At 47.4% G+C, this 17,642-nt stretch overlaps 1 protein-coding gene across 1 annotated transcript in view; it reads right to left on the bottom strand.

Annotated features, from left to right (window-relative positions):
- The window catches only part of lrrk1 (leucine-rich repeat kinase 1), a 347,784-nt gene that overhangs the window by 153,883 nt on the left and 176,259 nt on the right, over positions 1–17,642 (bottom strand). The window contains exons 10-11 of the mRNA XM_070858707.1: positions 10,268–10,405; positions 8,345–8,457 (exon numbers count right to left, since the gene is read on the bottom strand). Of these exons, the coding sequence (XP_070714808.1) occupies positions 8,345–8,457; positions 10,268–10,405 (251 nt within the window). The remainder of the gene's footprint in view (positions 1–8,344; positions 8,458–10,267; positions 10,406–17,642) is intronic.

The following is a 17,642-nucleotide window of genomic DNA, read 5'->3' as shown; positions in this document are numbered from 1 at the left end:
TCATTTCCAGAGGTCTCAACAATGCAATCAAACTGTGGGTCACGGAGACAAGGCAGAGGGCTGTGCCAAGATTCACCGAAGCCTCCCTGGAGGTTCTGGTGCAGGTGGCAAGAGCACGCAGGAAGGTCCTCTTCCCTGACGATAGGCGCAAAAGACCACTCAAAGACACAAAAAGGGCATGGCTGGGGATTGTAGAGGGGGTCAGCAGCACGGATGATGTCAGGAGGACGTGGATCCAGTGCAGGAAAAGATTCAATGATCTAATGAGGTCAGGAAAGGTGAGTACAAAGCCACACTCACCTACATCCTGCTGTGCCTCTCATCACAACCTCATCACTCTGCCTTCCCAAGCCTACTCCTGCACATCACTCCGCACACCAACATACCTTGCAGCTCCACCCAACCCTCTCTGTCTACGCACTGACTCACATCCCCATCTGAATAACCACCCCTGGCACTCACCCTCATCCTCATCCTGATGCAATCATAGCAAGTAACACCACAGAAGGAGGACATTTGACAATGTCATGCCACTCCCTCATCGTCACCCTCTGCAGATGTGACCTATCCACTCCTCACACTCATTCCATCGCTCTCACTCAAACTTCTCTTCTTTCCTTCCTTGCAGGAGAAGGGAGCCCAGAGCAACAGGGAGAGGCAGAGAGCGGAGGCGGCCATCCAGTCTTCACTCAATTGACTCTAGTAGAGGAGGAGGCCCTGGAGATCTTGGGAGTTGGAGAAATGTTGGAGGTGGGAGACGGAGAGGGGGACATCCCAGCAACATGGTGAGAGAATCACATCTCATACAGCCACATGGCACATAGTTACTCATATGGTGACTGATATCAGCAGCCCGTGAAATGTCATCATGTGCAGAATGGTAACGTTACCCATTCTTCATATATCATTTCTAACTCATTGCTTTACTCTCCCACAGGTCCAAGAGACCCCCCGCCCACTGTCCAGGAACAAGGTGACTCCCCAGAGGAGCCCCCAGCCTCTGAGGGCGCACCGTCACCAGACCCAAGCGCCCCCAGCACCAGCGCAGATACACAAACCTCGGTGGGTCCCCCGCGAGATCGAGTGGTGTTGGCACTTGGTGTCTCACAGCTCACAAGTGAGCGAGAGCAGGTGGTGGAGACAGGGACAACAGTGGGGACCCCTCGCCGGAGGGCGCAGGACCCTCCCAGCTCTGCTCAGCTGCAGGCAGACACTGAGCCTCGGGGGCCATCGAGGAAGAGAGGGCGATCCTGGAGGGGCAGCAAGCAGTGCAGGAGGTTCGGGCAACTTCCGCTGTGCTCATTGACCTCATCTCGAGGAGGAATATTAACATAGATTTGGGGCCTCATGGTCCCACTGCTGTGCAGTGAGGGGCTCTCCAGCTCCCTGGTAGCTGGGAAGTGTGGGTGGCCCAGGAGAGGGATGATAATGAGAGGGGACATGGTAGTAGGGGCTCCTCTCAAAGCGATCCCACTTCCCCCCGTTGCCTCCCCCTCAGTCAGAGCCCCAGATGCCCCCTCGGACAGCGATGGCCGAGCCTGCCCCTGCACAGTCACAGGAGGAGCAGACTTTGGCGGGGCCCTCACAAGCTCCAAAACCCAGAGGCTGTCCGCCAAAAGTGCCTCTGCAGTGGCAGCAGGGAAGTGAGCAGGCTGCCTCTACCTCTGCTGTAACCACAGGGGTAGCACCTTGTAGAGGCACAAGGAAAAGAAAAAAAACACACTCCTAGATGCAGAAGGGCATTTGACAAAATGTTAGAGATAAGTTTCAGTTATATTTATGACACAAATAAATCCAATTCTTCGCAACACATTCCGGTCTTGTCCATTTTTGCCTGCTCCCTGGGAAGTGGCCTTGTGACTTCAAGAGAATGGTGAGACATTGGTTAACCTCGAGCTATGGGGGTTTAGCTGAGAGGAGTGGCTTGGTCATCATAGGGCTGCTTTGTCGTGTTGTTTGCGGCAAGGATTGGTTAACACTTGCCACTGGACCAAGACCTAGCTCTGTCTAGCCCGTGTGGTGGCTGGTGTGCAACGGTCACCACACATTAAAAAAATGCACGCACAGGCATCTTCCACCCTTCAACATGTAGTTCGGGGCTTGGAATATTAGGTCCTTCATTGAAACACCTGTGAACTCATCCTTTTTTGGCGTGGGAGCAAGTCATCCTCGATACGAGGGACCGCCTGTGATGATGATGTTTGCGGGGGGGGCGGGGGAGGGGGGTATATGGGTGCATTGGAGCAGTTAAGTAAATTGGCAAATGATGAGGCCATCCCGGGCCTCCCGCACAGCACTGTGCGCCGCTGCTCCTCATGCAACGCTAACCCTCGCTGGTGCGCGATGTTGTGCAGTACACAGCGTACGGCAACGATTCTGGAGACTCTGGCTCGTGCGGACTGAAGCACTCCTCCAGATCTGTCCAGGCATCTGAAGTGCATGCCTATTGTCTGTTCTATGACACATCTGGTGGAAATGTGGCTTTCATGATATCTCTCCTGGGCCTCAGTACTTGGTCTTCCCAAGGGTGTCATCAGCCACGTCTTCAGTGGTTAGCCCTTGTCTCCAAGCAGCCAGCTGGAAAGTCTGTTTGGCCACGTGAAGAGCTGAGGGAGGGTGGACTGGCACAGGACGAAAGAGTCCTGGCAGCTGCCAGGGAATTTGGTGCACACATGCACGATGATCTTACTATGGTCGCAGACCAGCTGCACATTGAGGGGTGGAAGCCCTTGCGGCTCACAAACACACTGGGTGATGGTGGGGTGCCCTGATGGCCATGTAAGCAGTCGATGACGCCCTGCACCCATGGGAAGCCGGTCAGAGCGGCAAAGGCCAGCGCCCACTCAGTAACACTGGGGTCATCAGTGGCCATTTGATGTAATTGGCTGACTTGTCAAACAGAGCATCGGTGATCTGTGTGATACATCTGTGGGCGGCTGACTGTGGGATGCTGTATATGTCAGCTGCAGATCCCTGGAAGGAGCCCGAGGCGAAGATGTTGCGGGCGATGGTGACTTTGACAACCACTGGCAAGGCCTGTCCGCCCGTTCCTCTGGGCTGCAGATCGTGCTCCAGCAATCTGCAAATGTTGGCGACGACCTGTGGTGATAGCCTGAGCCTCCTTTAGCACTGCTGCTTAGTCATGTTCAGGAAGCTCCTTCTCTGCCTGTACACCCTGTGTTGGGGCTATCGCCTCCGGTGTGGTGCAGCCCTGTGCTGATGCTCTCTGTCCTGTGCAGCATCAGGCGATTGCGGAGAAGGTTGGTGGTGTTGTTGATGCTGCTGCTGTGCCTGGTGCTGCTGGTGTTGGGGCTGATTATGGTCAGATTCTGAGCTCCAAGGTGAGACAGTATAAGCAGCACCAATGCTGATGTTGTAGATGACGGGTAATGTGGAGATCAGAGAGCCACTCCTCCAATGGTGTGAGAGTGACCAGCAATATGGTGAGAGAGGCTTCCGTGGTTGCAGAAATAACCGGCTGACAGCTAAACCTCTGCAAAAAATGGAGCCTTTCCATTAGCCAAGTAGTCAGGTGTAATGTTGGAGTATTTGTGTCGGACTCACACAATGGCCCTGAGCCTCCGCCTCTCCTGTGAATCCCGTGCGCAACATCTTACCGCCAAAAGGTGTGTTAAAATGCCTGTTGAGGGTGTGTCAACAAGCAGTGACATTTGTAATATCTTCACAGAGCACAGCACACACAGCTCCTAACATGGCAGGCAGCTCTCTCAGAAGCCTCCGGAACCTCCCTGGTTCTGTTTACTATTAACCCTGCACTTGCAGTACACAATACGTCCACATCCACAGTGTGGAGCTACAAACACTACAAGCTTACAGACATTACACTTCTCCCTCCTTAATGAAGAAGTTATTATAACTTACCTCATACATAACTTTCATGTTTATACATAACACAGGATATAAACTTGTTTTTTTTCCATATTTACAAATTTAACTTTACCACTTGTTTTCTTTCAAAGAGGATATCTTCGCTCTCGAACAGAACCTTCCAAACGTGGTGCCGAATCTAAACTCATTCGAGGCTCATCCTGAGAAATGTTTTCCTCCACGGAATTTCCTTGATTTTCATTTGAATTCACTCTAACTTCAGGCTGTTTGTTTTCCTGACTCGGACTCAGACTTTCATTGTGATTGTCTCCTGGATTTGTTTCCAGTACATTGGATTTAGGATTTGCTACTGGTATATCAAAACTATCTGATGAGTCAGAAATAATTGAATCATTCCCACCTTCAACTCCTTCCATGTCTGTAGGTAAAATATGATCACTATGAACAAACCTAGCCTGTCCATTATCAAACATCTTTGTCAAATATGTGCAAAGATCACATATCTTCACCACTCTTCCTGGTAACCACTTTAACCATTTATGGTGATGGTTCTTCACTCTCACCTTCTGGTTTAATTTCACACTTCTCTCTTTTACTCTACCTCTATCATGATTCTCTTTCTGTCTTAATTGTGTCTCTTCTATGGACTGTGCCAAATTTGGCTTTAACAACAAGAATCTGGTTCATGGCTGTCGTTTGAGAAACAACTCTGCTGGTGTTCTACCAGTAGTTGTATGAGGAGTATTTCGATATGTAATCAAAAAATTAGCCAATTTGTGATCCAATGACAACTGTCATTTCCTTGGATTTGGATTTAACATTTGTTTTATGAGGACACGTTTTACAATTTGTATATTGCGCTCTGCTGCACCATTTGAAGCAGGATGGTATGGTGGAACCTTGGTATGTTTCACACCATTTTTGCTCATGAATTGTGCAAATTCTTCTGAACGAAATTGTGGTCCATTATCCGAAACATTCTCTTCAGGGAGGCCAAATGAAGAAAATAATTTTCTCAAAATGTCCAATGTTTTACTTGTTGTTATTTTCTACATTGGAAACACCTCAACCCACTTCAAATGGCTATCAATCACAGTGAACAATTGTTGTCCTTCTAACTCAGCAAAATCAATATGTAGCCTTTGCCACACCCTGGGAGGCCATTTCCATGGCTGTAACGGTACTGGTGGTGGTTGCTTGCTTACTGATTGACATGTCGTACACTGACCCACGATGTACTCTATATCTTTATCAAGACCTGGCCACCATAAATAACTGCGTGCAAAATTCTTGGTCCAGCACATTCCCAGGTGCTGGTCATGGAGATCTCCTAATAATTTGGACCTGAATTTATTTGGTATAACCACTCTTGCACCTCACATGATACAATCTTTATCGACTGATAATTCATTCCTTCGAATGAAGAATGGATGTGTATCTTTGTCTGCCATCTGGTTTGGCCATCCATTTGCAATATACTCATACACCTTTGACATCACTGGGTCACGCTTGGTTGCTCTACCAATCTCTTCAGCTGTGACTGGCAGTTCATCAATGTATGAAAAATAAAACACTTCTTCCCTATCGAGTGTAACTTGTGATGGGGAAGGCAATCTAGACATTGCATCAGCATTACTGTGATCAGCTGAGTGTCTATATTCAATATGATATGTATATGCTGACAAAATCAAAGCCCATCTCTGCATTCGGGCTGCAGCTAATGTTGGAACTGGGGACTTTGGATGGAGGATTGCTGTTAGGGGCTTATGGTCCGTAACGATGGTAAACTTACGACCATACAAGTATTTGTGAAACTTCTTGATCCCAAAAATTAATGCCAAAGCTTCCCTTTCAATTTGCGCATAATTACTCTCACTGGCACTGAGATTGTGTGAAGCAAAAGCAATTGGTCTCTCCTCCCCACTACATGATACATGAGAGATCACTGTTCCAAGTCCATACAGAGAGGCATCACATGCTAGCTTAATCTTCTCAGATATGTCATAGTGAACGAACGTGGTGCTCTCTACCAATTTGCACTTACACTCCTTGAATGCTGTATCGCATTCTTTTGACCACTTCCAATGGACCTGTTTTTTCAAAAGTTCATTCAGTGGGTGTAATACTGTAGCCAAATTTGATAGGAACTTGCCATAATAGTTCAAAAGACCCAAGAATGAACGAAGTTCAGTGACATTCCTGGGAGTGGGTGCATTTCTAATTGCATCCAATTTTCCCCTGGTTGCATGTAAACCATCTTTGTCTACTCTGTACCCTAAGTACTCCACTGAGTTTTTAAATAACTCACACTTATGAGCAGACACTCGTACTCTGTACTTCTCTAGCCGTTTGAGGACTTCATTCAATATGTTATTATGAATTTGCCTATTTGGTGCTGAAATTAGTATGTCATCCAAATAACATACTACCCCTTCAATACCTTGCAAAATCTGGTTCATCACCCCTTGGAATATGGCAGGGGCGGAAGACACTCCAAACGGTAGCCTATTAAATTGATATAGGTCTAGATGAGTACTTATAGTCAAACATGACTTGGACTCCTCATCTAGTTCAAACTGTAAGTAGGCATTTGTAAGATCCAGTTTTGAGAAGATCTGACCACCTGTCATTGTTGTGAACAAATCTTCTATATATTATCAATGTATTGGGGAGATTGCCCTCTAGAACCTGGTTTACGGTTACTTTATAATCACCACACAATCTTACCTTACCATCGGACTTAGGTACAACAACAATGGGTGTAGCCCAATTACATCGATCTATCTTACAAATAATGTTCTCAGTCTCTAGTCTTTTGATTTCTTTCTCAACTTTCTCCTTGAGTGCATATGGTACGGAATGTGGCTTGTAGTAAGCCGATCTAGTGTCCTTCTGTACCCTGACACTCGCCTTGAAGCCTTGGATCGGACTGCCCATTTCGCAGAACACCTTCGGATACTTCTTGATGAAAATCTCACTTCCACACAGAAAATCTTACTCCAATCCAGCTTCAGTGAGCTCAATCAATTTCTTCCAAGTAAGGCAGACTTGTCTCCTTTTACTAATATTCGAGGCAAGTTCTGAAATTGATCTTTATATTTCACTGGTACAGTGATACGATCTACCACAGGAATTTTCTCTCCCGAGTCGTCTCGCAGCTCTATCTTAGATTTCTGCAGTTGAAAATCACGCAATTTGTCGCAATATATACTTTGAACCTGCAGGTGATTTACATCGGTTGACTGACGAACGTAATTATTATTTAATTCTCGGGAATATTGTTCGGCCATGCCCATCGACCTCACTGTCTGACAAGCAATCTCAAAAGACAAGTCATCTGTCGTCAATAACTTCCTTCTGATCGCATCATTTTTCACCCCACAAACAAAACGATCCCATAATGCTCTGTTTTGAAAGTTTCCAAAATTACAGTGCATCGATAGCTTTTTTAATGCTACGATGTAATCACTGATACTTATATCAGTCTTTTGATTCTGAATCCCAAAACGATAGCTTTCAGCAATTTCTAACAGTGTGGGGTTATCATGCTGCTCCAGCTTCGTTAAAGTCTCTTTAAGCATTGTGTCCTTTGGCTCGTCAGGCACAAGCAGATTTACAAGGGTTTCGTACAATGCCGGACCTGCCTCGATAAGAAGATCGCTTTCTTACGTTTCAACACAGCCACGGTTCTGGACTGCATTGTCTGGAACTTCGATTATGTTATTTGCAGTGAAATACTAGCCGATCTACATATTCTTTAAAACGTTCCCGGTCGTGTCTATATTCCGCCAAATGTCCGATTACACCTGCCATTTTAATCTCTAGCTGTTCACACCGTGTGCTATATTTTACCTCGGATTTTTGTAGCTTTTTCCAAAGACAGAAACTTCCAAAGTCTCTCTGTCGGCTGGTTGAATCCTTCCCCAACAAAATTTAAGTTTTAAATCATCCGAAAAATCCCATCTCGCTGCCAAATGTAATATCTTCACAGAGCACACACAGCTCCTAACATGGCAGGCAGCTCTCTCGGAAGCCTCCAGAATCTGCCTGGTTCTGTTTATTATTAACTCTGCACTTGCAGTACACAATACGTCCACATCCACAGTGTGGAGCTACAAACACTACAAGCTTACAGACATTACAACGTGGTTGGGCAAGGGTCTCCCGCCTGTGTGAGCGAGCCCAGGGCACGCTGGGAAACGCGGCCGAGTTAAACGCGGAACTCACAGGATGTCGGCTGGTTCGCGATGCATGGGCAATTTCAATGATTCTCTTACGCCTAACTCGCCCCCAAACTCGCCGCTCGGGACTGGGACAATTGTGGCTGATGTCTTACACGGTTGGCAATGAGAGATCCCATCCTCACCCACTCCCAGCAGGCCCAGGCTCCAGGAATTTCTGCTCCACCGTGCGTAATGTGAGGCCAAACCCAGCTACATAAACATAAGGGGAAAAAAACTCTTTCATTTTGCAGATGAGGACGAGCAGCACTTACTTCCCGAGCTGATTGCGAGAGAGATCGAGTGATTTTAGACTGGAGCATTGCCATCTCTCCACTGGCGGCAGCGACTGCAACTGATTTCCGCACAACTTCAGCGAGTTCAGGGCCTGAGACAAGATCACAGCACAGGTCAACACCAAAACATGCACCAATCCCAAACAGCAACACTGCACGCAATGTCGGAGCGATGCGCTGAGACCCCAGGCAGCGAGACTGGGGCCAAGGGGCCGGAGCTGATGTGTGGAGGGGAGTGAGGGTGGAGGGGAGTGAGGATGGAGGGGAGCGAGGGGGGAGGGAGCGAGGGGAAGGGGGAGGGAGTGAGGGGGAGGGAGTGAGGGGGAGGGAGTGAGGGTGGAGGGGATTGAGGGTGCGGGTGATGTGTGTACACAGTATGGGTGATGTGTGTACAGTGAGGGTGAGGGGGATGTGTGTACACAGTGTAGGCGATGTGTGTAAACAGTGAGGGTGATGTGTGTACACTGTACGGGTGATGTGTGCATAGTGTGGGTGTTGTGTGTACACAGTGAGGGTGAGGGTGATGTGTGTACACAGTGAGGGTGAGGGTGATGTGTGTACACAGTGTGGATGGTGTGTGTACACAGTGAGGGTGAGGGTGATGTGTGTACACAGTGCGGGCGAGGGTGATTTGTGTACAGTGAGGGTGATGTGTGTACAGTGTGGGCAATGGGACAGCGATACAGAAACAGAGCGAGAGTGGAGCAGTGTCAGAGCGCCATCTACTGTTCTGCTCGGAGAACTCCATCAGACACAAGTGTAATAAATTGGTGAGTTTAAGATTGTCAGAAATAGCATGATGAAAGTAACATAAGAGGGAAGGGTTAGAATGCCACACGTATAAGGAAGTATGTGATATATACCCACTTTCCTTGGGGATCTCACAATCGGCTCTTAGAACCTTGGAGGAATGGGAGGAGGACGTTCAGCCCCTTGGACCTGCTCTGCCATTGAGCGAGATCATGGGCGATCTGTACCTAAACTCCATTTACCCACATTTGCTCCACATCCCTTGATACTCTTACCGAACACAAATCCATCGATCTCAGTGCAGAAAGCTCCAATGAGCCCCAGCATCCACAGCCTTTTGAGGGGGAGAGAGTTCCACTCCCCTTTGTACGGAGAAGTTCTTCTTGATTTCCCTCCTAAATGGCCTAGCTCTAATTTTACGTTTATGCAATCTGTCCTTATAAGTTAACTCTCTAAGCACCGGTATCGTTCTGGTGTATCTGCACTGCACCCACTTTAAGGAAACATTTCAAGGACACCCTCAAAGCCTCCTTGTCAAAGTGCAGCATCCCCACCAACACCTGTGAGTCCCTGGCCAAAGACCGCCCTAAGTGGAGGAAGTGCATCCGGGAGGGCGTTGAGCTCCTTGAGTCTCGTCGCTGAGAGCATGCAGAAATCAAGCGCAGGCAGCGGAAGGAGCGTGCGGCAAACCTGTCCCACCCACCCCTTCCCTCAACGACTATCTGTCCCACCTGTGATAGAGACTGTAATTCCCGTATTGGACTGTTCAGTCACCTGAGAACTCACTTTTAGAGTGGAAGCAAGGCTTCCTCGATTGCGAGGGACTGCCTATGATGACGACCCTTGCTGAGGACGGGGCCCAGGACTGAAGGCAGTGACTCGAGTTGGGGTCAGACCAGTGCTTTGTGCAGCTGAAGCAACGCTTGCTCACTCTGTAACTTCCTGCTCACAACTTACAGTGCCTCCTAACTCAGTGTTGTCTGCGGACTTTATACACGGCATTCTATACCTTCACCCAACTCATCAAGATCACAGGATAGACATGTAAGTGCAGGAGCGATCGGGAGAGCCCCGATGGATGGTGTTCCAGCGGTCAGTTGATTGCACACAATAATTCTGTGGGAGGTAACCATTCCCCAACGGCGGACATACCTGAAGCTCAAAGATGTTTGCCGGCACTTCCTTCAGCAAATTGTCAGAAAAATTTGCTTCTTTAAGATAATTTTTCCAGAAGACACACAGAGTATTTGGAAGGGCTTCCAGCAAATTCCCAGAAATGTTGCAACATTTCTAGAAATAAAGAAAAGAATTTGCATTTGAATAATTTATTTGTTCGCTTCGGTTATTCTGGGGGAGGTGGATGTGAAATGTGATTATTTATTTTATAAAACGTTGTCAGAGGGGCAATGCTTTCATTCAAACGTAAACTGTTCTTGTTTTGCTAAAAACAAATGATAACAAGTCACTTGAAAACTTGTAAGTGAAGTCATCCTGTCATTGATCACACGTGGCATCATCCAGTCAGCTGGTCGACGGAGCCTTCTAATGGGGACGGGGCCCTGTAATGGGGACAGAGCCCTGTAATGGGGATGGGGCTCTGTAATGGGGTTGGGGCCCTGTAATGGGGACAGAGCCTTGCAATGCCACATCAGCCCGAGCCTGCCTATTGTCCAGGACTGCTTCATTATCTGAGGAGTTGTGAATGGCACTGAACACTGTGCAGTCATCAACGAACATCCCTACTTCTGACCTTATGATGGAGGGAGGGTCATTAATGAAGCAGCTGAAGATGGTTGGGCCGAGGACACTGCCCTGAGGAACTCCTGCAGCGATGTCCTGGGGCTGAGCTGATTGACCTCCAACCACCACAACCATCTTCCTTTGTGCTGGGTATGACTCCAGCCAGTGGAGAGTTTTCTCTTTGATTCCCATTGACCAGTTTTACTCGGACTCCTTGATGTCACACTCGGTCAAATGCTGCCTTGATGTTGAGGGCAGTCACTCTCACCTCACCTCTGGAATTCAGCTCTTTTGTCCATATTTGGACCAAGGCTGTAATGAGGTCTGGAGCCAAGTGGTCCTGGCAGAACCCAAATTGGGCATCGGTGAGCAGGTTATTGGTGAGTCAGTGCCGCTTGATAGCACTGTCGACGACACTTTCCATCACTTTGCTGATGATTGAGAGCAGACTGATGGGGCGGTAATTGGCCGGATTGGATTTGTCCTGCTTTTTGTGGACAGGACATACCTGGGCAGTTTACCACATTGTCGGATAGATGCCAGTGTTGTAGCTGTACTGGAACAGCTTGGCTAGAGGCGCGGCTAGTTCTGGAGCACAAGTCTTCAGCACGACAGCCAGGATGTTGTCGGGGCCCATAGCCTTTGCTGTATCCAGTGCACTCAGCTGCTGCTTGATATCACGTGGAGTGAATCGACTTGGCTGAAGACTGGCTTCTGTGATGGTGGGTCTCAGGAGGAGGCCGATATGGGTCATCCATTCGGCACTTCTGGCTGAAGATGGTTGTAAACGCTTCAGCCTTGTCACGTGCTGGGCTCCGCCATCATTGAGGATGGGAATATTCATGGAGCCTCCTCCTCCCGTTAATTGTTTAATTGTCCGCAACTGGATGTGGCAGTTGTTCATGACTGGATGTGGCAGGACTGCAGAGCTTTGACCTGATCCATTGATTTTGGGATCGCTTAGCCTTGTCTATACCATGCTGCTTCCACTGTTTAGCATGCATGTAGTCCTGTGTTGCAGCTTCCCCAGGTTGGCACCTCATTTTTAGGTACACCTGGTGCTGCTCCTGGCATGCTCTTCCACACTCCTTATTGAACTAGGGTTGGTCCCCTGGCTTGATAGTAATGGTAGAGTGAGGGATATGCCGGGCCATGAGGTTACAGATTGTGGTGGAGTACAATTCTGCTGCTGCTGGCCCACAATGCCTCATGGATGCCCAGTTTTGAGCTGCAAGATCTGTTCCGAATCTATCCCATTTAGCACGGTGGTAGTGCCACACAACACGATGGAGGGTGTCCTCAGTGTGAAGACAGGACTTTGTCTCCACAATGACTGTGCGGTGATCACTGTTACAATACTATCATGGACAGATGCATCCGCGACAGGTAGATTGGTGAGGACGAGGTCAATTAGGTTTTTCCCTCGTGTTGGTTCTCTCACCACCTGCTGCAGGCCCAGTCTGGCAGCTTTGTCCTTCAGGACTTGGCCAGCTCGGTCAGTAGTGGTGCTACCGAGCCACTCTTGGTGATTGAAGTCCTCCACCCAGAGAACATTCTGTGCCCTTGCTACTCTCAGTGCTGAGGGAGGGCGGTAGGTGGTAATCAGCAGGAGGTTTTCTTGACCATGCTTGACCTGAAGCCATGAGATTTCACGGTGTCCGGAGTCAATGTTGAGGACTCCCAGGGTCACTCCCTCCCGACTGTATACCACTGTACCACCACCTCTGGTGGGTCTGTCCTGACGGTGGGACAGGACATACCCAGAGATGGTGATGGAGGAGTCTGGGACATTGGCTGAAAGGTATGACTCTGTGACAATGCCAGGCTGTTGTTTGTCTAGTCTTGACTTAACTAAACTTAAAAACCTAATTAATTAAATAAAATAGATAAGAGATGGCAGGTCAGGCGATGTGTTGCTGCTGGAGCAAGTGGGAGCTGGTGGGCAGCAGTGTGACCCACGGCGACCACGTCTGCAGTAAGTGTCTGCAGCTCCAGGAACTTCGGCTCCGTGTTGATGAGCTGGAATCCGAGCTGCAGACACTGCGACACATCAGGGAGGGGAGAATTACTGGACGCTGTGTTCCAGGAGGCAGTCACACCCCTTGGGTTAAATAATTCTAATTTGGTCCGTGGTCAGGGACAGGAGGGTGTAACTACGAGTGAGGAAGGTATGGGGACCCAGGAGGTAGTGATGGAGGAGCTTCAGCCCTTGCTCTTGTCCAACAGGTTCGAGGCTCTTGTTCCCTTTGTGGACGAGGGCAGGGACTGCAGAGAGGATGGTCAAACTGACCATAGCACCGTGGTACAGGGGGCCATTCATGGGGTGAGTACAAAGAAATGTGATAGTGGTAGGGGACAGGATCATTAGGGGGATAGATACTGTTCTCTGCAGCCGAGAGCGTGAGTCCCGAAGGCTGTGTTGCCTGCCCGGTGCCAGGGTTAAGGTCATCTCCTCAGGGCTGGAGAGGAACTTGGAGTGGGAGGGGGAAGATTCATTTGTTGTTGTCCATGTGGGTACCAACAACATCGGTAGGACAAAGAAAGAGGTTCTGCTGAGGGAGGATGAGCAGCTCGGGACTAAATTAAAAAGCAGAACCACAAAGGTAATAATCTCTGGATTACTACCTGAGCCATGAGCACATTAGCCTCGGGTAAATAAGATCAGAGAGTTAAACACGTGGCTCAAAGACCGGTGTGGGAGGAATGTGTTTCGATTCATGGGGCACTGGCACCAGTACTGGGGTAAGAGGGAGCTGTTCCATCGGGACGGGCTCCACTTGAACCAGGCTGGGACTAGGGTCCTGGTGAATCGAATAACTCGGGCTGTAGAGAGGGCTTTAAACTAAATAGTGGGGGGGGGGGAGGGATCCGATGAGCGGAATTTTAAAAGTCAAAGAGCAAGGAGAAGGCAATAGAGCACGGTAGCACTGGGGGAAATGAAAACCAGAGCGGCCAGGAAGGAACAGAATGTTTAAACATCACGGTGAATCAGAAAGTGGAGTCAAAGCAGGGAAAAATGATTTTTTTAAAAATTTAAAGCTCTTTATGTGAATGCATGTAGCATTCGTAACAAAATAGATAAGTCAACGGTACAAATAGATACAAATGAGTATGATCTGATAGCCATTACAGAGACGAGATTGCAAGGTGACCAAGGCTGAGAACTGGATATTCAGGGCTATTTGACAATTCGGAAGGACAGACAGAAAGGAAAAGGAGATGAGTTGCTCAGTTAATAAAGGATGAGATCAGTGAGGTAGTGAGAAATGATATTGGCTCAGAAGATCAAGATGTCGAATCAGTTTGGGTGGAGATAAGAAATAATAAGGGGAAGAAGTCGCTGGTGGGCGTGGTCTATAGGCCCCCGAACAGTCGCTACACTGTTGGACGAAGCATGAATCAAGAAATAATGGAGGCTTGTAATAAAGGTACGGCAATAATCATGGGCGATTTTAATCTTCATATTGATTGGACAAATCAAATTGGCCAGGGTAGCCTTGAGGAAGAGTTCATCGAGTGTATCCGGAATAGTTTCCTTGAACAGTACGTTGCGGAACCAACTAGGGAGCAGGCTATCTTAGATCTGGTAATGTGTAATGAGACAGGATTAATAAATGATCTCATAGTAAAGGATCCTCTAGGAAAGAGTGATCATAGCATGGTTGAATTTCAAATTCAGTTGGAAGGTGATAAAGTTGGATCTCTAACCAGTATCCTGATCTTTTACAAAGATCAATTACAAAGGTATGAAGGCAGAGTTGGCTAAAGTGGACTGATAAAATAGATTAAAGAGTAAGACGGTTGATGACAGTGGCAGACATAGAAAAATAGAAAATAGGTGCAGGAACAGGCCATTCGGCCCTTCGAGCCTGCACCATCATTCAATATGATCATGGCTGATCATGCAACTCCAGTACCCCACTCCTGCTTTCTCTCCATACCCCTTGATCCCTTTAGCCATAAGGGCCATATCTAACTCCCTCTTGAATATATCCAATGAGATATTTCATAACTCGCAACAAAAATATATTCCAGTGAGAAGGAAAGGCTGTAAGAGAAGGGATAACCATCCGTGGCAAACTGAGGAAGTAAAGGATGGTATCGAATTGAAAATAAAGTCATACAATATGGCCAAGATTAGTGGGAGGCCAGAGGATTGGGAAATTTTTAAAAACAGAAAAGGACGACTAAAAAAATAATAGAGTGAAGATGGATTATGAGAGTAAACTAGCAAGAAATATAAAAACAGATAGTAAGAGCTTCTACGTGTATATAAAAAAGAAGAGAGTAGCTAAAGTAAACGTTGGTCCCTTAGAGGATGAGACTGGGGAATTAATAATGGGGAACAGGCAGAGACTTTGAACAAATATTTTGTATTGGTCTTCACGGTAGAAGATACTAAAAACATCGCAAGAATAAATAATTAAGGGACCTTAAGGAGGAGGGAACTTGAAACAATACTATCACTAAAGAAAAAGGTCGGTAAAATAATGGACCTAAAGGTGGACATGTCCCCTGGCCTGAATCCTAGGGTCTCAAAAGAAGTGGCTGCAGAGATAGTGGATGCATTGGTTGTAATCTACCAAAATTCCCTGGATTCTGGGGCTGTCTCAGTGAATTGTGGAAAATGTAATGCCTCTATTTAAGAAAGGAGAGAGACAGAAAGCAGGAAACTATAGACCAGTTAGCCTAACATCTGTCGTTGGGAAAATGCTAGAGTCCATTATTAAGGAAGCAGTAGCAGGATATTTGGAAAAGCATAATACAGTCAAGCAGAGTCAACATGGTTTTATGAAAGGGAAATCATGTTTGACAAATTTGCTGGAGTTCTTTGAGGATGTAACGAGAAGGGTGGATAAAGGGGAACCAGTGGATGTCGTGTATTTGAATTTCCAGAAAGCATTCGATAAAAGGTTACTGCACAAGAAAAAAGTTCACGGGGGATGGGGGTAATATATTAGCATGGATAGAGGATTGGCTAACAAACAGAAAACAGAGTGGGGATAAATGGGTCATTTTCCAGTTGGCAAACAGTGACTAGTGGGGTGCCGCAGGGATCAGTGCTGGGACCTCAACTATTTACAATCTATATTAATGACTTGGATGAAAGGAGTGAGTGTAATGTAGCCAAGTTTGCTGATGATACAAAGATAGGTGGGAAAGCAAATTGTGAGGAGGACACAAAGAATCTGCAAAGGGATATAGACAGGCTAAGTGAGTGGGCAAAAATTTGGCAGATGGAGTATAATGTGGGAAAGTATGAGGTTATCCATTTTGGCAGTAAAAATAGAAAGGCAAATTATAATTTAAATGGAGAAAAATTGCAAAGTGCTGCAGTATAGAGGGACCTGGCGTCCTTGTGCATGAAACACAAAAAGTTAGTAAGCAGATACAGCAGGTAATCAGGAAGGCAAATTGAATGTTGGTCTTTATTGCAAGGGGGATAGAGTATAAAAGCAGAGAAGTCCTGCTACAACTGTACATGGTATTAGTGAGGCCACAGCTGGAATACTGCGTGCAGTTTTGGTCTCCTTATTTAATGAGGGATATACTTGCATTGGAGGCAGTTCAGAGAAGGTTCACTCGGTTGATTCCTGAGATGAAGGAGTTGACTTATGAAGATAGGTTGTGCAGATTGGGCCTATACTCATTGGAGTTTAGAAGAATGAGAGGTGATCTTATTGAAACTTCTTAAGATAATGAGGGATTCAACACGTTAGATGCAGAGAGGATATTTCCACTCATAGGGGAATCTAGAACTAGGGGGCATAGTTTCAGAATAAGGGGCCGCCCATTTAGAACTGAGATGAGGAGGAATTTCTTCTCTCAGAGGGTTGTAAATCTGTGGAATTCGCTGCCCCAGAGAGCTATGGAGGCTGGGTCATTGTATATATTTAAGGTGGTGATAGACAGATTTTTGAGCGATAAGGGAGTGAAGGGTTATGGGGAGCGGGCAGGGAAGTGGAGCTGAGCCCAAGATCAGATCAGCCATGATCTTATTGAATGGCGGAGGAGCAAATGGCTGAATCCTGCTCCTATTTCTTAAGTCTGTGGGACAGCTCTGCCAATTCTGGCACAAGCCCCCAGATGTTAGTGAGGGGGTCGACTGGGCTGGCTGTGCTGTTGTCGTGTCCGCAGCCGGTGCTGAGGTTGATGCTGGGTGCTCTGTCTGGTTTGATTCTTATTGTTTTTCATAGCAGTTTGGTGTCTCGCTGGGCCATTTCAGAGAGCCATTAAGAGTCAACCATATTGCTGTGGGTCTGGAGTCACATCTAGGTCAAACCGGGCAAGGGCGGCAGATTTCCTTCCCTAAAGGACATGAGTGAACCACTTGGGTTTTTACGATAGTTACGTGGTCACCATTACTGACACTAGCTTTTAAATCCAGATTTATTTCATTAACTGAATTTAAATTCCCCAGCTGCCATGGTGGGAAGTGAACTTCCGTCTCTGGATTATGAGTCACGGCAACTGATACACGGCAGGAGCAGGGGGTCGAGTGTCTCACTGCCCAGCATGATGTTCTGATGCACAATCTTGTGGTTGTGCCTAGAACAGTGGCTTCCCCAGACTCCAGCGAGTTTACACGAGTTCCTCAGGCAGTGATGGGATGGCCCTTGCCCTGTCTTGCGTGCCCCATCATCTGACCAGAACATTTTTTTCTCACTCTGCCCTGGCCCAAAACTCACGTCACCTCCAACCACTGCTGAATTGGGGATCTATTTCAAATGCTTCAACTAGTCTGCATCCACTCTGCTGGGTAAAGTCTGTTCTATGTGTGACACTT

This window comes from Pristiophorus japonicus, chromosome 17 (assembly GCF_044704955.1).
Source record: "Pristiophorus japonicus isolate sPriJap1 chromosome 17, sPriJap1.hap1, whole genome shotgun sequence".
Classification (NCBI taxonomy): Eukaryota; Metazoa; Chordata; class Chondrichthyes; family Pristiophoridae; genus Pristiophorus; species Pristiophorus japonicus.
This window is presented reverse-complemented; position numbering and strand designations above follow the sequence as displayed.